This window comes from Mustela nivalis, assembly GCF_964662115.1.
Source record: "Mustela nivalis genome assembly, chromosome: 9".
Lineage (NCBI taxonomy): Eukaryota > Metazoa > Chordata > Mammalia > Carnivora > Mustelidae > Mustela > Mustela nivalis.
The window spans coordinates 31,074,569-31,094,595 of record NC_139028.1 but is presented as its reverse complement, the minus strand read 5'-3'; the positions used below and the strand labels follow the sequence as shown (position 1 = coordinate 31,094,595).

Below are 20,027 nucleotides of genomic sequence, written 5' to 3'. Positions count from 1 at the left end.
GAGAGGGAGAAGCAGATTCCCCACTGAGCTGGAAGCCTGATGTGAGGCTTGATCTCAGCATCCTGGGATCATGACCTGAGCTGAAGGCAGAGACTTAATGACTGAACCTCCCAGGTGCTCCTTGTGTCTTGCTTTTTATCCCTCTTGCTCAATCCCAGGAATGTGAAGGGTCTGTTATATCAAAATAATATCTACCTTCTATTAGGCATCATGTAGACGAGGTACACATACATTTCATATTAAATTTTGCTTTAAATATAATTTTCTTACACATATTTTACTTAATTCTTCCTATAATTGAGTAAACTGAGGTTTAGATAAAAGAATGGGCCCAGGCCTTCCCTTAGTAAGTGATAGAGCCAGGATGTGAATCCATGAAGATATCTAGCTTCAAAGAATAAGATCTCAAACACTGCATAACATGCTTCCCATGTGTGTTTAAGGAAGCACCTCTGCCTTCCTTAAAGCATACTGGGTGGATGATATGTTTTATGAATTTCACAAAATGCCTGAAAGAGTGGCACTAGTCCCCAAATGTTGCAAGAAATTGAAAATTTCTGTGTAGCCATCAATATCATTAAAACCCATGCACAATCGATTAACTGAAAAACGAGTGAAAAACAAGTGATTATTATTAAATAGGCCCATATTTTGGTTTTCCTTTGGTGTCTGTCACCTACTGGTTCTATGAGATTAGAATGTCCTGTAAAAATATCCATTTGTGGTGCTTTTACAGAGTAAGATCATAAAAAATTTCAAAAGCCGGGATTGTATAAAGATGGCCGAGATTCTGCCTACTGCTAATCAAGGGTCCTTATTTGAAAATTAGAAAAGGTAGTTGCCAAATGCTTAAAGAAATGGATGAAAATCATTGGATGTGCTGTTTAAGTAAAAGACCCTTCTCCTTCTCTCTGTATTTTTTTTTGGGGGGGGGGGTTGGTTATGTGACCATTGGTTGGTTCTCTTCTGCTGTCTATCATCTATGGATGACTCCTATCCACATGTGGTTGTATGGTAAGATGTTATTCCATTTGGGCTAGAGTAGAGAGATTTTCCTGTTAATATATTTCATTACTTTTTCCCTTGTCACAGAGGCAAGCACCTATCAATTCCTATGAAGATCCTCGAATGGCCTGTGGCTTCCAGTCCAATTATCACCCGCAAAGAGCTTACTACCCTTTCTGGAATGAGATGACCATTCAGGAAGTTCCCACTGGTCTGGAACACTGTGGCTCAGGTAGGAATGTGAACAAAGGCTCGGACCACGCATAGAGTTGGAGGACAGTGGAAGGGTGATGTGGGCTTCATTCTCTGTAGCAAGAACAGCTGCCACGGCTTATGCGGGGACAAGATGCTATTGTTCTTGAACGGAAAGTCCCACAACTTCTCCATAATTCTGTGTTACTTTATTCTGCAGTGCAGGAAGATGAAACTGTAGGAATGAGCCCAGGAGAGGTTGCTTCAGGTCTTCATTCTATAAATAGTTCTGTGCACCATGCATTTCCTGAGGCTTACCCATTTCAGCCCGGTTGTTGACGAAGGGTCTAGAAGTTCTGCAGTCGTAGAGTATGAGCCGGATAAATGGCCATTTTACAAAAGGGAATTTCTTTATTCATCTTTTTCTCCCCATTGTCCTCAACCTCTTGGCCTGAGCCCACTGGCATAGGGCTCCTTTTTCCTCTGCCTCCTTTCTTTCCCCAGCTCTCCTTCATAGACCTCCTTCCTCTCCTCCCAGCATTCCCCTCTCTCCCTGACTGGCTGGTCACCGTGCTGCCCCCTGGTGAACAGGAATGACATTCCTCCAGAGAGCTCTTCCCTGTGTTCCCCTCCCCCAAAGACCTGACAGGTTGAGAGTCCTCGCCCCCATCCTCTTTTGCAGAAGTCACTGTGTATCTCACAAATTCCAGGAGTCCGCTTTGACCTGTGAATAGCGTTTTTGTTACTTTACGTTCAATGCCAAATGTAAAACTTGATTTGGGGGTTCTGAAGTGATGGATTCAGGTATTAAGTTCAATTTATCACGAGGCCAGATTATATATACCCAAATACCAAACAACAACAACAAAAACCCAAAAAACAAAACAAACAAACAAACAAACAAAAAACCAGCTCAAATCTGTATTTTCTCCCAGGATTAATTCCTAGCCTAAGAAATTTCATTACTCTCACATGTTGAAAGTATGTAATTCTGAGGCATGATATAGGGAGAAAGCCACTGGGAGCTCACTTAAACACAACTCTTTGTTTTGGTGTTTCTTTATTCTACATAACGATATGGTAGACTACTTTTATAATAGCAGAGACAGAAAATGTTTGTTTTGTTGCCCTTGTTTTAGCTCTGACCAGAAATATAGAGGTATAAAGCAAGATGCTGAAGCATTTGGTAGGGGTTTGGGGGGGAAGGCACGGGACTCACTCCCCAGTTGTCTGGTTCTTCTCTAGGGCAGAACGAAAGCAATCTCTGTGTTCATAGTCTCTGGACTCAATAGCCATTGATATTTACTATATTCTTCGGCATCACCCCCGGATTTCAGACTTGGTATGTTACGCTTCCCTTTCTGCTTGGTTCTTCCAAGCATAAACACAAATGTCTCAACTACCCATCCATTTAAAAAGGGAAGATTTTTGCAGCTGTTTGCAGGTTAGACTTGAAGATTCTAAGGGATGAAAAAAAGTCATCCTTAACAAACTGTTCTAACAAATCTTATTTGCATAAGCAAAAGGTCAGGATGGTTGCGCCTTCATTTGTGTAATTCTTGAATCCTATCAATGCCACCAAGCTTACGTCTTTTATCTTCCTGCACAACCCAGGTTAAAGTTACCTTGCGGTAACACTTTGTGCTCTGGACGGTGCTTCTGTTGGCTGGAAGTTACCTTTTGTTAAGAGCTGAGGTTATTTCATGCTGGTCCATAGCCTCAAGATCAGAAGTTCCCTTCTTCATAGAGAAAAGACATGGTCCTTCTTTTTTTTTTTCCCCTGGCTGAGGAGTACATACATTCCCAAGTGAAGATGATTTTTTATTCTCCTCCTTGTCAAGGTTCTTGAAAGCAAAGAATTTTTATTTCAGGGCCAATGACACTGTGTCTGTGATGCACACAAAGAACCTCTTGGGATGAAGCTTCTTTAAAATGTGAAGAGTCCAGTGGGATAATATAGTCTTCTTCCCACAGTCGACTTCGTTGTTGCAAGAAGAAGGAAGACAGGGTCACACAGACCAGTGGCTTTTGAGTAGGATGGGAAGATGAGTGCCTGTAATAACTAGTCTTAAAATGACCTGGTTGTCGTCAACCGCAGCTCAGAAATACTAGAAAGCCTCCATGGGGAGCAGTGCCTTGGTGGCAACTGTGAGGTCTGTAGTTCCCTCTGCCCTGGCCTCCCTCTGATAGAAATATCTGGCAAGAACCCGAAGCTCCTCCAGCCCCTCCTTTGCCTTCTGAGCTGTCCAGACGAAATAGTTGCAGCGATTATTTCTGGGCTGTGGTCCAGCCCTCCTCAGTGATGGGTGTCCTTTGGAAGGAGATTTGGGGTTATAGAGAAGAGAAATGAAGACATGGACCAACCAATGATTTCTCCAGCTGCAGCACATTTCCTTGGAGATGTGTTGAGTAAGAAGAAAGAGAGAGAGAAAAAAAAAATACGCTACTTTTTTTTTTCATCTTCTTTTATCCTATTTATAACTTCAGTTTCCTTCCCGTCCTCCGTCTCATGGCCACTCCCCACCCCCGCTCCCATCTCACGTTTTGTGCTCTCAGAAGGAATGAATGAACTTCTTTTCCAAGGACTCCACATCTGGCAGTGACTGGAATACCCGGCAGGAGGGGCCATTGAGGAACATCAGGCCTTTTCCTAATAAAGTGGCTCTTATTCACAAAGGGGCCCGAGGCTGAGGACTAGGAGGGGGGTGAGGGAGAGGGGTGGGAAGATAGGGCATAGAGCTGTGAGGAAACGTGACTGTGGGAGAGCCTACCAGGTGAACAGGAGAGAATGCTTAGTAACCAAGACAGTCGAGAATGGGTTGAACAGAACAGATGCTAAGAAGGGTGCCTAGGAAGACAGAGAAGCATGGGAATGGATAGAAAATACAGGTATGGGTGGACAGGTGAAGCAGGATGGGAAGAGAAAATGAAAGCTGAATGGGAAGGCAAGAGAAGGGGAGCCCGGAAGAAACAAGGCAAGAAGGGGAGGGGAAGATGATATGAAAGAGAGAGAGAGAGAGAAACAGATGAATCTGAGGACATTAACTATACGGCTAAAAAGGGAAGCCACATTTGCATGCAATTGCCCGCGCAGCTGTACATTTCTTCATGACAATCTCGGAGTCATCATTTTCTTTTATTTCTCCTCCTCCTCCTTGTCCGCCTCTTCCCCCTCCTCTTTCTCAGCCTGGAGCCACTAGCAAGAGCCAATGGGGACGGGGAGCTGATGTTCTGCATGAATGAATGGCCCTTTCTGTCTCGGCTCCTCGTCATCCCTCTGTCAGGGAGCCTTGTGAATCAATGGAGCCCCTTACACAAGACAGGGCTGAAATGTCTGTTACTGTTTATAGTCTGACTGGAGTGGAGCCCACTGACCCTCCCTCCTCTCTGTTCCCGTGTCCACTCTTCTATCCCTAACATCAGCCCCTTCTCTCAATCACTTTTCAGGTCAGTCTCTTACTCCTTGTCTCTAAGAAATCATTAACACTTCACTGCCATTAACTATTATGACGAACTCCTAACCACAGCCCTGTTGAGAAGGGACAGAATAGACAGCAGGCCATTTTGGATCAAGCCCGTGAGCTCACAGTGCTGCCCTGTGCTGGAGTCATGTAATGCCTCTTTTCCATCGGGAGCTAGAAAACTGACATCAGAGACCCACCTGAGCACCCATGCCACAAGCCCACAGTCAGTCCCCAGTTGACAGTTGTTCATATTTAATTTTCATATTATGAATGGCAATAAGGTGTATCAGAAAATAGGATGATTACTGAGCACCCTTCCAAAGTGATATACTGTCAAGTTATTTTTTGTTTCATGGGATTTGTCTTGAATCAGCCCAACTTATGGATAGGATGCTCTAACCCAAGGTTTGCTTTTGGGAAATAGTTACTCAGAGCTGGAAAGCAGTCTGTGGCTACACAAGTCAGTACCCCCAACTTACCTTTACGGGAATGAACCTATGGTTTCCTTACTGTGATCCTCGATTTCAGAAGCAAGACAATACTTTATTTCTTCTTGTATAATGCAGTCTGGTACGTTCTTGGTCATTGAACACAGTAAAAACCACATCTACCCACGTTTGCAGCCTACCTTCCAATTCTCATTTTTCATGAGAGAGGAAGTATGTATAGTATACTGGTAAAGAATCCAGATTCTGGGACCGGATTGCCTGGGTTTGCACATCAACCCTTCCTAACCGGGTGACCTTAGGCAACTTAGTATCTCTGTACTCTCATTTCCTCCCATTAACCAGTGGTTCTCAAAGCATGTCAGAATCACCTGGACAGCTTATTAAAACACAAGGATGTTGGGTTCTATCCCCAGGGTTTCTGACTCAGTGAGTCCAGGGGACAACTCAAGAATTTGCATTTTTCACAAGGTCTCAGGTGCTGCTGCTGCTACTGCTGCTGCTGCTGCTGCTGGCCCAGAGACCACACTTTGAAAACCACTAAGTTAATATATGTAAAGCTTGAAACAGCGCTGTCACTTAGCAAGCACCTTATGAATGTTTGCTGTCATCACTCATTACCCTGAAGCGCCTGAGTGTCCAGAAATGTCTGTGTATCATTGAGTCATAAAGTGCCCCGCTGATTGGTCAAACACTTTCAGTGGTCAGTTTCACGTACTGGAAATGGAGCAGATGTCTGGAGAAGGGGAAGACTCGCTCCTCGTCTCTAAGCAACTTTGTTCAAGCGTGTATGGGGGTGGGGGGAGAGTGGGGAATGCTTACAGGATAGAAGAATTATCTCCCACGTGAAATATTACACTTACTCATAAGATAATGCTTGGCAGTGTGAGTGTGTGACTTTGGATCTTGCTATTTAATATTTCTAAAGTAAATTTACTAGTAAAATGGTAGGAGGAAAGAATGTCTTTCTCAAATAAACTTTGGAAGTTCAAGTGGGGAGATGTACTGGGAACCCAAGTTTCTGGTCTCTCCTGGGGCTTTCCCACACAGCCAGGGCGGCTGGGAGAGATCAAACCAAGCCCAGTGTTTGGAAAGGGCTATTGACAACCAGGTGGGAAATTTCAGCAGGAGAAGCTGATGCCTCCAGTTTGGCTTTTAAGCATTGAAAACATTGAGATAATGCCAGGCAGACTTGTTGAATGGAGATTCACCTTTCTATGAAGTGTTTTTACTTCCAGCAGCTCTGGCCTCTCCACCGACCATCTCAAATGGCCCCACGGTTTTAAAGGACAGTATTTCCAACTTTGTCTCCTGCACATGTCTAATCTTTCCTCATTCGGGCTACATTTTCCTTCTGTGGAGGACCTGCTTCAGTTTCTTTTTTCCTTCAAAAATAGTCCTGATCCTGTGTGTGTGTATGTGTGTGTATGTGTGTGTATGTGTATATGTGTTTTGGAGATGCTGTGATGTGGGTCATTCCTCACAGGGAATATGCAAAAAAGATACCCTGTATGACTTTGTTCTTCTGATGAGATTTCTATCACTGCCTGACCCTGTTCTCCACAAGCAAAGGATATTCCTCCTGCTCCGGACTGAGTTTGGTCCCATCTGCCAATGTTATGTTGCCATCTCCTTTCTACTCCCATCTCCTGACCTCTTGGCAGCTTTCAAGTGTGTGTGAGGTCATATGCCCATTACAAGAACTTAGTGGTCTAAATGTTTGAGTATGAGCTCAAGGGTGATGAGTCCAAACGAAGGGTTGAGGAATGGTGTGGTGGCAAAGAGCAAGAACACGCCCTGAATCTTGTCCCCTCCCCTTTAACAGGTGGGACACCTGTGCTGACTGCAAAGAGGTCTTGTGCCCATTAAATGGGGGTGTATACTTAAAAAGTCATGGCCTGTAGCAGGTGATCAATAAATGCTACCACCTTCCTTCTTTTTCCTTTCAGTACGATTTGAGTGTGAATTTAAATGAGCCAAGGAAAGTAGATGTCCTGCCCACTCTTGCCCACGGCTGATTTTCTGACACCTGCCAACCTTACCCTTCACGTGTCTCCTTTTACCAGTGAAGGGAGCCTGGTGAGGAACACGAAGAGAAGCTCCGCTCCCTTAGAGACCAGAGACTTGTGTCTCGCTCTGGACTTGTGCCTAGCAGCCCAGAGCAGTATGGATTGCCAAGGACTTTACAGATATGAATCATCTGTGTAGGTGCTTGCGAAGGAAGGTTCCCTAGAGGAAGAACACTTGAGTGGAGTTCCAGTTAGACTGCAAGCCTGCTGTTGGCTGTCCTCCTATGCATTGCTTCTCAAAAATCCTAGGATGTAATCGCCTTGCTCTGAAACTCCCAGGGGGCTGGGGAGAAAAAAGTTCTCTGAACTTTTTCAAACCACAAATATTTGGTCCGAGTTGGGAAAAGGTCCTCAGGGCAGCGAGTTCTTATTTGATTCAAGCAGTTTGACCCCTGGAGCGGGGGCTGGGGACGGTGGGTGCTGTGGCCGGCCGGCTCCTCTCTGTGAATGGAAAGCTCGGGCTGGGTGAATGGTGTGGGAGCTGGAGTCCGGCCTGGAGGAGAGGGCTGCTGTGTGCCACCGCGCAGGGGTAGGGGGTTGGATGCGCAGAGACAGCCTGTTTTTCTCAGTGTCTGGCCGCGGAGAGACTCTTACTCTCTCCAGATGTTCGTTGTGTTTATAGCTGCTGAAGCAGGAGACCCAGCTCCCTCATTAATAAGTTTCTTTCTTGCACTGCAGCCAGGGGTCTGAGCCGGGAGCCTGCAGCTGGAGGAGGCTTGGTGGGGGAGGGCCGCCCGCAGGGGGAGGTGTCTCGCTCTCTCCCCCAGCCTCCGTGTCCCTAACCCCTACCCCGCCTCCCTCCTCTGCAATCCTCCCAAAATACACGAGCACACAAAAAGAAAAACACCAGCAGATTTTTTATTTCAGAGAGTAAACATTTGGGCCATGGGGGTCTGGAGGTTATGGGAAAAGAGGAAACCATAAGGCTAATCAGGCAGGCACACACTTCCCCTGCTGAAATAAAACAGAAATCATTGCTCCGCAGGGCTGGCGGGTTAACCCCGGCGCTGCCAGCGATGCTGGCGCGGGCAGAGTGAGCCAGGAGGTAGGGCGTCCGAGGACGAGGACCCGCGTGTTTAACTCCAGATCCAGGCAGGGAGGAGAGGAGAGCAGAGTGAACTCCCTGGGCCTGAATGCCCTCCATTCAGTCTCTGGTAGCACATCTGCCCCAAGCCGGGCTCTGAAGAGAGACCGTTGGAACAGAAGAGATTCTGCGCTCAGATGCAGTTTTGCAAGAGGTCAGGGGGGAGTTCTAGGTGGGTCGGGGAGATGGAGAGATAGGCGAGGGAGCCCAACGCTCGACCCAGACCACACGTGGGGATTGTTACTGTTTAGAAAGGAGCTGGAAGGAGGGTTTGGTGGCAAGGATTCCGGTCAAGGTTATAGCCCTGCCACCTACCAGCTCTGCAACCACCGGCAAAGGCTGAGCCCTTCTGAGCCACGTTCTCTCCTTTGTAATATAGTCGTGCCTACCTCACAGAACTATGGTGGGGAACAAAGTACCGCACTGAACGTGGGAAGGGTGAACCCCAAAGCATGGCTCTCAATTTATGATTTCATGCATTGCTGTAAATTGATCAGGTTCCTCTCTCCCTCCCTCCCTCCTTCCTTTCTCTCTCCCTCCCTCCTTTCTCCTTCCTTCCTTCTTTCCTCCCTCCTTCCCTTCTTCCCTTCCTCCTTTCCTTCTTTCCTTCCCCCTCCTTGCCTGCCCCCCCTTTCTTCCCCTCCCTATTAAATGCCCTCCCTCAGCGTCGACCTTGCTGCTGCCTGTCTGGAGAGCATAAATATCGCATGGACCGAGGTCGTAGGTCAAACATGAGACCTAATTGCACTGTGAGAGAAATTACCCTTACACTGATCTATAGGGCAACCTTTGGTTCTTCCTGAGACTGCCAGGGTGAGTGGTCCATCAGCTCTCAGTCCAGACCCTGCCCCCATCTGGCGGCCTAGTCAGGGGACCATCACCTCTTCCAGATCACGATTTAAAAAAAAATACCAGCGTTCTAGTCGCCTTTGCTGTTCTCTTGATTTCCCACCTGATTCCTACGTTTTTAAAATAATCAACCCTGACAACTTTCTGCCAAGTCTCAGACCTGCAGATTCTCATGAGAGCAGGGGTGCTTGACAGCGAGGAGTATCAGAAATGTGCGATCCCTTCCCAGCAGTGTGCAGTAGCTTTCCTAGGATTCTCTGAGCCGTCTGGGACACCCCCACCCCCAAGAAGTTAAGAACTATTGGCCAGGACAAAAGGAACTTTTGTACCCCCTGCAGCATTTAAAAGTGTGGCATACATAGAGAATGTGCAAAGCCTGTTTTGTGGACCTGATTGAATTCCGTGGTAGGAGCTTCCTCCTATCAATCCCTTCTCACCACTCTGGTCAGTCCCAAGAGAGTGTATTTAAATCTAGAAGTGCCAGAGACACTGGGCATTGAAGTCTTGAGACTGAAGTCCAGCCATGTTTCCCGCTACCCCGTCCACCTTTTTTTTTTTCGTTTTAACATCTCCTTTTATTTTGTGCTCCATGGAATGAGCTCTGCAAACATCCGTGGAGGTTATGGGCCTGTGGCCTCTCTACTGTGAGGTGGAGTGGGGGAGGGGAGCACTTCAGGCCCCTCCAGAGAAACAGGGGAGAGTCACATCGTGAACTCTCCTTCTCACGGATGTGCTTCTGGTGATAGACTTTTCCACCTGCCCCTTTGTGGAGTGTATGGGGGGTGGGGGGAGAGTGAGTGGAAGAAACATTGTCTCTGAAGGGGGCAGGAGTCCAGAGCCCACACCCCCTACCAACAATGTGTACAAAAACAATCATGGTGCCCACATACACCTCCAGATGCCACATACCTCTACCCAACTGCCTCCAACTCTGTGCAGCCTTAAGGATCTCAGCCCCCATTTCTGATCTTTGGCCTCTTGTGGAACCACTGACTGTTCTATTGTCTGTCACAAACTGGCTTCTTCAAGTGGAGACCATTTCCAGAAGTTTCAGATCTAGGGTGTGAGATGACCCCACCTTGGGTCAGCTCCTTTGAACTGCCCAGTAGTGTCTTAGCATTTCCTTCTTTGGTCAGAACAGATGGACATTCCTCACTGACCAGGGCTTATGGCTTACGTGAGGTTGATAAGTTGAATGTTGGATTTTATAAGGAAAGGGGCTGAAACTTCTGTGGTCTTGCTCCCAGAAACTTGAAGAAAGCCTGGAATTAACAGAAAAGTGGTCGCTTCAACCATACCTGATATGTTCAGGCATTTCATCAATACTTTGTGTTTTGAAAATCTGAGTTTAGAATTCCTGAAAAACAACACTACCAACCTATCATGACGCAAAGTTTGTTTGGCTCTTGGTAGGTTTTTATTTATTTAATTTTTCCAAAATAATTCAGATCCCTCAGAATTTCCAGTTAGGTATCTGTGCCTATCTCTATTTCTGTTGCTTCTCTCTTGATTAATAAAAAAAACTTAAGAATATAGAGTAAAAAATAGTTCATATCCAATTCTTGTTCAATTTTAAATAATCTTACTGTAGCAAGTCCTGAGGGAAAGCCTGTCTTCTTTCCAGAACAGCTAGAGAGAAAGAGTAATTGTCATTCATCAAATACTTTCTATACTAAGAATCACACATGTGTGGTGATTTTACTCTTAAAACATTCCTCTGAAGATGATATTAAGACCCATTTTACAGATGAGATGAATGAGGCTCAGTGGGGTGACCTGACCTCCCAAAGAAGTCTGGGAGGTGGAGAGAGGGTCAGTTAATCTGGGATCCTACTGCAAAGTGCAGGCTCTGACCTTGATGCAAACTTGGCCTGCCCCCAAAATGTTTTTTAGGTCTTCATAGTTGCCTTATCCCTCACGGTTAATGTCTGCGCTAGAGGGTAAGAGAATATAAGCTTTCCTCATTGTCCTACAAACCAGAGAGACCCATGAAAATCGTAGAGCTGAATAGAGAAAAGGAGCCTGTATAGTCTTTCAGGACCTTCTCTCTTTCTTTGGGTCTGACATTGGGCATGAGGGAGCTTGGTCATCTGTAGGGCCCTTTGGGGGAGCGGGTTTTCCTTTGCTGAAAGTTCCCTTAGGGGCTCTCATCTCAGCATCACACTCCCTTTGCTCCATTTCTCCTCCATCAGCTAGCTTTGAGAGCAGACAGAGTCGCTGAGCAAGACTAAACCCAAGAAGTTTGTGAAAGGTTATACCCTTGAAGCTATCCACAGTGTACACAGCACGTGCTGAAGTTTACACAGACTTCTCAGACCTCTGAATAGAGAGACTAATTGTGGGGAAGCTGCTTTTCAGCACACAGGATGGGCTGTTCTCTGTGGGTTTTACTATCAAAAGGCTTTTAAAAGTGCAGTGTAGCCATTGTTGAATATTTCACAATGAATTAAATACCATTTTTCTCCCCGCAGCTGTTCCATGTGAGTGAGCGTAGAGTGCTTTCTTTTTTTTTTTTTCCCTCCTGGCAGAAGACGGCTGCTGTATAAACCTAAGCACTGGGGTAATGAGATTATTTGTGTGCGAATTCTTTAGGAAAAGCATTTCTTTATTTTAAACTCAATGATGTGATTCGGGGCTGCTGCTCTGGATATGGGAGAGGGGGAGCCTCTGAAGAGAATGGAATTGAAATGTCTCTGAGCAGAATAGGGAGAAGACAGAGGTGAGGGGTGAGGGGATGGGGCTTCTAAACCCCAGTGCATTTATCTGCAATTCCCTGGGTGGGGCGGCCTGCCTCTCTGAGCCCTATTGACTGGGCTGCGGAGGAGAAGGGAAATTCCATCTATCTTTCTTTCTTTCTTTTTTTTTTCTTTCTTTCTTTCTTTCTTTCTTTCTTTCTTTCTTTCTTTCTTTCTTTCTTTCTTTCTTCCTTTCCTTTTTTTTTTAAGTAAACAATTAATCGCTTTTCCATCTGCCCTTTCAACATTTCTTCCTGATCTCACAAGTTTTAATGGGATTGAAGGAACATTTGGTTTGCTCTCTCCCTGTTTTTATATCAGAGAGCACTTAAAAATATGAGAATTACAATGAAATCTACAAGGAAAACAGCTTTTCTCTAGCACTTATGGTGGTCTCTACAATTAGGATGATATTCAACCTTACTGGTGCTGTGACATCAAGTGTTACACCAAGTGTCCATTCCTTTTCCCTTGCTTGACTTACTTTTACTCTTCAAATTTTTCACTGCCTTTCATAGAAATCGAACTTCAGGTAAGCGATGTGTTGAACTAAGTATAAAATCAATTAAGATTCAAAACTATGCAGACTTAACCCTTCATCAAGTATCATCCGAGAGTTACCAGCTGTTCTTTAGATCCACTGAAGACTAAGGGGAAAAATGGGGGAAAAAATGGGAAAAGAGAGGTTTAGATTAGCTATGGTGAAATTTAACTCTGAAATCCATTATTAAAGGAGTTTGTGAATTGCCTACGCCCTCAAATATCCTTCAGGATATTTCAGAAGTAGGTTAAGTCATTACTTATTATCCTTCTGCTCCTATCACATGAAACACAAATTTCAAAACCTTTTAAGGGAACTTCAAGGGAATGTTTTAGAAATCTATCAAGTGGGAAAGAGCAGGTCAGATAGGAAAAGAAAGCTATTGATTTCGAGAATAATCTTTTAGTTCTGCTTTAGCGAGTGAAGCAAAAAGGGGATTCAGCTAGGCATGTCTTATGAGAACTCAACCAACAAGATTTGGGGGCAAAGGACAGATGGTTTGAAATGGCTTTCTGCATCTTTCCCATTGTTGTTGGTCCCTTACTCTTTTCACTTCCCGTATTTCCCGATAGCTGTGGCAGGTGGGCAGGTGGGCAGGTGGGCAGGTGGGCAGGTGGGCATTCATTGTTCTCCCCTCCCTTTAACTGAAGGGGAAGACCCGCTGGAAAAGCAAGAGAGAATCTGTGAGGTTTGGGTTGCTTTACATCGCGTAACTGTTACCCTCTTTCTGGCTGGGAACTAGTACTTCGCCATGTGCAAATGTGAGAGGGTTCTTTTTTTGGTAATAATCGTTATAAAAATAATCCACCCCTTTAAGGAAAGTTTATAAATTAAAGAATACTTTAGGGGGAAAGGGCACTTCCATTTCATCAGCTAGTGGTTAATGTTAAAGTCTACTCCATGAATATTTTCCTGTGACTAGTTCACCTGGCTATCACACATCGTCTCAAAGTTAAACCCGAGATCATCCCTTTCTCTCTTGCCTCTGTAACACTACCTAGACCGCCAATCCTGTCTTGGAGAAAGTTAAGTGATCTACCAGTCACCAGTCTAGGAAACTAGTAGTTAGTATTGACTCCCTCCTTTCTGCCTTAACCCTAGTGTTGTTGGAAGGTCTTTTTGTTTGCAAGTGGTGGACATCTGGCTCAATTAACTTAAGCTGAAGAAGGAATTTCTTGACTCACAGAACTGAAGAGTCCAGAAGAGCCAGTCTGGGGAGCCCTAGGATAGCGATAATCTTGTCAAACCCTTTGCTCTCTTCTTCTTGGGTCTCTTTCTTCTTCCGCCTCCTTCTCTCTCTTTAGCTCATGTCTTCCTGTCTTTCCTAGAAGGGAAGTGTGATAAGAGGTCTGGTAGGGGAAGTTGGGAGGGATCTGGTAAGGGAACATGGGGGAAAGCTTTAGGGATGCAAAAGCAGCAGATGATCACCATATCCCCATAGAGTTGGGCACAAGTCCTCTCCATCTTGTGTCCTAAATATCTCTCGAATTTATAAGGATGATGATGACCACGTTGATGATGATTATTGTCAAACTCTTAGTTTAGACCCTAGTTGTATTTCCCCAATACTTGAGTACCTGAATTGTAGATTATCTCACTGTGTTGCAATCACTGATTTTTGTTTTTGCTACTTGCCTATATGTACCTCGAGGGTAGACCTTTGTCCTGGTCCTGTTCCTAGTACCTGGCAGAGTACCTGGATTGTCACAGGCATTCAATTGATGTTATTGGATAAACAAGACAGGGCTATGAGATTCATCTGTCAGGATGATTATGATAACTTCCCAGGATTTTAAAATCAGTTAATCAGTTAAGAAGTTATTCAATTAAAACAAAACAAAACAAAACAAAACACACACCTTAAACTCTTCAGAACAAAATCCAAAGATTGTTCCAGAAGGTTCTTTGTCTTCAGTTTCTCTCTCTTTAAGCCAAGGGAATGTACCATTTATTTCCATATTCCCTGTGTTTAGCCCAGTACTTGCTATAGAGCAAAGGACGTGATAAATATTTGTATCCTGGTTGCCCAAGCATCACAGCTACTGGTGGGGTGCTTGGTACCTTGGTCCTCAACTGGGCCAGAGGTAATTCAAGGTTTTTGATTGGTTTAGGGTCTTGGTTAGAGTAGAACACTTTTATTCTGCCTGTCATCAATCGACATCAATCAACACAAGTTCCTTTTATTCTGCATGAGGCATTGGGCATACAAAGTAGGATGGCACGGTCGTCCTCAAGGAGCATCAACATAAGCTGAATGGGAAGCTAAGACCGACATACCCACGCTGGGCAGCCAGGTGAGCATCAGGAGAGTGGGAATTTTAAGAATATTCCCACTGCACACCAGAGTAAGGAGAGACCAAGGCAAACAGTTTCCTCTCTGGCCTCTTTGCAAATCACGTGAAAATGAAGATACTGAGTGTTTGCCTCGAGGAGCACTCATCTGTCCAAACTTGGTCAGCAGAAAGAGGATCGGGAGTTTGATTTGAAAGAGGGTTGTCTCACTTATGTTTAGAATAGCGGTCACTCTTGCTTTGCTTTATGTATCCTCATTCACTGTTATTCTTTCCTTCTTCACCCTGTGTTGATTTTCACCTCCCTGGCCCTCATCTGTCCCCTCCTGGGCCTTCCTGACTGCCTTCAGAGATGAGTTCAGACTCTGCTTGGGCCTCCCAACCTGAAGGAAATGTTCCATTCATTAGGTCTGCTGCTCCTCACTTCATTAGCATTCCTGATGTTTATAAAGCCAGGAGATATTATTTTTAGGTTCCATTTGGAGTTTCCCCGGGCAGGCTCTTCTCGGAGCCACTTAGGAAGTTTAGAAAAGAAGGTCATGGAAATGTTAGATGTTTTTCCACTGAACTTTGGTTAAGCAAATGGTCTTGAGATGATGTTCATAGACTCCACTGGGCAGGCTTTACTGAATGATAGGAAATTCTTTCTCTCCCTTTTATTTGTCTTGACTTCACCTCTGGAAAAGCAGAGGGTTTTTTGTTTTTTGTTTTTGTTTTTGTTTTTTTTTTAGACAGTGTTGAGATGAACTTTATTGAGAAATAATTCACATACTATAAATTTGACCATTTAAAGTATACAATTTAAGGGTTTTAAATATATTCACAATATTGAGAAATAATTCACATACTATAAATTTGACCATTTAAAGTGTACAATTTAAGGGTTTTAAATATATTCACAATATTGTACAAATAGCACATAATTTAATTCTAGAATGTTTCTGTTTCTCCTAAAGGAAATTCCATACCTGTTAGCAGTCACCTCCCTCATCCATCCTACTCCTATACACTAGTAACTACCAGTCTAATTTTTGTCTATAAATTTGCCCCTTTTGGCCTTCTCTTGTAAATACAGTCTTACAATATGTGGTCTTTCATGACTGGCTTCTTTGGCATTTTCAAAGGTTATCCATGTTGTACCATTTATTAATATTTCGTTCTTGTTTGTCACCAAATAATATTCCATTATATGGTTATGTTACATTTTATTTACCCATCATTTGACAGACAACTGAACTGTATTCACTTTATGTGTGGAATATGTAATGTTGCTATGAACATTTACATAAATATTTTTGTGTGAAACTATGTTTTCATTCCTCGTGGCTTTATACCTAGGAGTGGAATTGCCGGGTTATAGGGTAACACTTCTGGAACTAACAGACTGTTATCCAAAGTATCAGCACCATTTTACATTCTTGCCAACAATGTACAAGGGTGACAATTTCTACACATCCTCCACCAATATCTGATAACTTTCATGGTGACCTTGAAATAGTATTTCATTCTGGTTTTGATTTGATTTTTCTTAATGACTAATGATCTTGAGCCCCTTTTCACCTGTTGATTGGCGATTTGTATTTGGGGAAATGTCTGTTTAAATCTTTGCCCATTTCTTTTCAGTTGGGTTATCTTTTTACTACTGAGTTATAAGAGTTCTTTATACAGTCTGAGTATAAGTTCCTAATCAGATATATACTTTGCAAATATTTTCTCCCTTAATATAGGTTGTCTTTTTACTTTTTTGATGTTTTGATTTGTGGCACCAGTGTTTTTCATTATGGTAGCCTGATTTATCTATTTTTTCTTTGGTTTTTCATGCTCTTAGTGTCACAGCAGAGAAGCCATCGACTAACCCTGGTTATGAAGATTTACTCTTATATTTTCTTTTAAGAGTTTTATGACTTTAATTATTACATTTAGATCTATGATCCATTTTGGGTTAATTTTTGTGCATAGTGTGAGGTAAGAGGTCCAGTTTCTTTCTCTGGCATATGTATAGCTCATTATCCCAGCACTATTTGTAAAAAGATTTTTCTTATCCTGGGGTGCCAGGCTGGCTCAGTCAGTAGAGTATGCAGCTCTTGATCTCAGGGTCAAGAGTACGAGGCCCACATGGGGAGAACAGAGTTTACTTAAGTAAAAATTTTTCTTATCCTATTGTCTTGGCACTCTTGTAAACACATATTTTTAAATATGTAGGCCACCTATTTATTTCTTATCTATAACATAGGTATTTATTTGCATCAAGTGATTCTTCAACATTGCTCACTGTGATGAGTATTTTTCTATGGATAGTGAATTTAGCGAGTTGAGGGTGCTTGAGTTCCAATTCTGGTTTCGAATGTGTTTTTTAAAAATTTTAACCTGAAAAGAAATTGTCATTTATTGTTTATTTTGAGCCAGATACTGTTTAATATTTTACATATATTATCTTATTTAAATCTTGCCAAAAAATCTGAAGAGTTCATTTTATAGGGGAGCAAGCTGAGTTTTATATAGTTGAAGTAACTTGCTAAAAGTTGCATTGTTCTTAAGTTACACACCCCAATTCTGAGCTCAGGTTAGCCTGACTCTGTAGCCTGATATTAAACTCTGTGCTGGGCTTTGCACAGGATCTATGAAATAATAGTTATGAGGAAAAGGCTGCAGAAAGCGACCACTCTATGTGCAATTAGTGAAGAATGCAAAATCTAAAAATCTAGTTATGCTAAATAGTTATCAATTTCCTCATCTCTAAAGTGGAACATAACACTTTCCCCTTACCTCTTGTATCACGATGCAACCAAAACAAACAGTATTTTATTTCTATTTATTTATTTATTTATTTTAAAGACTTTTATTTTATTTATTTGACAGACAGAGATCACAAGTAAGCAGAAAGGCAGACAGAGAGAGAGGAAGGGAAGCAGGCTCCCTCTGAGCAGGGAGCCTGATGTGGGGCTCAATCCCAGGACCCTGGGATCATGAACTGAGCAGAAGGCAGAGGCTTTAACCCACTGAACCACCCAGGTGCCCCCAGTATTTTATTTTTAAGTTACTTCAGTGTGCTTCTTTTTATCTTTCTTGGTGTATTGTTTTTAAGTCTTAGGAATGTTAAAAAGGAATCAATAAAGCAAAAGATTAATAAATAAATAAATAAATCTCCCAGAATTTCTTTAACTCAAAAAAAAAAAAAATCAGCAGACTTCTCTAAGGAAAAGTTTATTAATTCATTTTGTGACTTAATTGTATAAATCCCATTTAATGCATATTTGTTTCTCTAAGATATTGATTTTTCTCTTCTTATTTTTTTGGTCTTATTTTTGATAGATTTCAAAAAATGAAAAAGCCACTAACTGTTGTCTGGCAAATACTCTGAATCTCTAGAGTTTTCGATAAATAGGACTTTTAATAAAATTAGCATATTCGATTTGGGCATCTTGAAGGAATCACCACTGTGAATCTAAGGGAAGTGGAACTCCCTCTTAGAGTAGAGGTGTCGATAAGTTATTATATCTGCGATTGAGCCCCCAAGTTCTCTTCCCTTCCCTCTTTTCTCTGTCTCTTCTTTCAGGTGCTCTCTTCGCCCTTGGTGAAGAATGGGGGTATGTGACTTTAGAAAAATGGAACATTTCCCAGAATGTATTGTTCATGCCTTTGTAATGTAGGTCCTACTTGTCTTGAAGTCACTATTGGGACATGTTATTATAAAATCCCAGTCTACATATATAAATAGAAAAAAGACAATTTAGAAATATGTGTTTTATGACCAGCTGTTGTTACTTCTAATGCTTCCCAACGTTTTCTGGCTGCAGCTGTGAGGGAGATGTGTAGCAGACATTGAATGTTCTGAGCCCAGAGCTTACTCCATGTCAGTTTCCCTTGCCTCTTAGTTCCCATGGGAAGGGAGCTGAGTTCTTCCTCCCCTCTCCCTTAATCCTGACCCTGATTTCATCTTCCTCTGGTTCATCCTTGAGCTCAACCAGATGCATCACTTGGGACCCTACTCAATCCACCTCCCAATGATGGCTCCACTTATTTCTATTCTGAGTGAAGTTGGGTGGGAATTAATGCATTGATAATTTCTTCTCCACCACACCGTGCCTTCCCTCCTTTTCCCCCTCACCCTTTCTTGGTGGGAAAATAAGAACTCAGATGGTTTATGGTACGTAAGTGAGGAAAGGTCTAATAAGAAGTCAACAAAGGAAGACAAAAGACTTGGTGGCAAAAACCACACTTAAAGAATTCCAAGTGGTAGGTGAGGGAGATGTGGGACATAAGAATAATTTGCAAAAACTGAGCAAATGTGTGTCGTCAGTATTTTGCATAGCTCTTATGCATCAGAGTTGAGCAAAAACAGTGGAGAATTTCTCCATCTTGGACAGACACTGGCATGCTGAGGGCTGGGATGCATGCCTTCCTCCTAGACATATCTCTGAGGTGCTGGGACATGACGTCAATGGAAGTGCTTTGTGACCTTCAGATCAAGCAAGGGACAGTACTGCTGTTCCTTCAATCAGAGGAAGGGAGCCATGTTTACTCACATTCAGTTTTGAGGCTTGACACATAAAGAATTTAAAATGACCCAAACCCTTGTGAAGGTAGCAACATGGGTGGTGCCTGATGGCTCTCCTAAGGGATCCCATTTGCAGAGTTATGTGGCCAGCTTACTCTGATGTCACTGCTTAATTAACCTGCCAACTGGAATGTATTGACATGAACTATCAACATGGCTGCAATATACCATCAATTCCGAACTCTTCCTCCTCCTAAAGAGAAGGTTCTTTTGTGTCTTGCTTTTTCTATTTTATGGCTTTTAATATTGCTGAAAACCTCAGTTGGATTTAGAAAGCAGTTATATCTCTCCCACATAATATATGCTATTTTCTAGGACCTTAAAAATATTGTGTTTACCCAGTGTACTTAATTCTTGTACTCAGTATCTCCATGACAGTACTCACATTTACAAAACCTAGTTCTTATCTTTTGTTCCTACTCTTTGCTTAAAATGCATTGATTATATGCATCTGATATTTCTCTTTGATTAATGTGGTGGCATTCACACTTATATTTATTTCCAATCATTCTTCCTTTGCTACCATGTTTTCTATTTATCTTTGCTTTAATAGTTTATTTCTGCCATGTAGTTTATTTGATCTGGCCTTGATAAATTAACAGGTGTGATTTTTACACGCTCAACGCTCAATGGCTGCTTTGTATTCATACCAAACTGTATCTTGAGGCGTCAGATCTATATCGAAATGTAGATCTATTTATCTTAATTTATTATTCTATTTTTACATATCTTAGAGGTCTAGGATGCGTCTTCCTTAAGGCAAGATCTGAGAATGGAGGCACATTGTAGTAAA

At 42.9% G+C, this 20,027-nt stretch overlaps 1 protein-coding gene across 2 annotated transcripts in view; it reads left to right on the top strand.

Annotated features, from left to right (window-relative positions):
• The window catches only part of ETS1 (ETS proto-oncogene 1, transcription factor), a 129,377-nt gene that overhangs the window by 28,712 nt on the left and 80,638 nt on the right, over positions 1-20,027 (top strand). For both annotated transcript variants that reach the window (XM_082683935.1, XM_082683936.1), the window contains exon 3: positions 1,093-1,237. In XM_082683935.1, the coding sequence (XP_082540061.1) occupies positions 1,093-1,237 (145 nt within the window). The remainder of the gene's footprint in view (positions 1-1,092; positions 1,238-20,027) is intronic.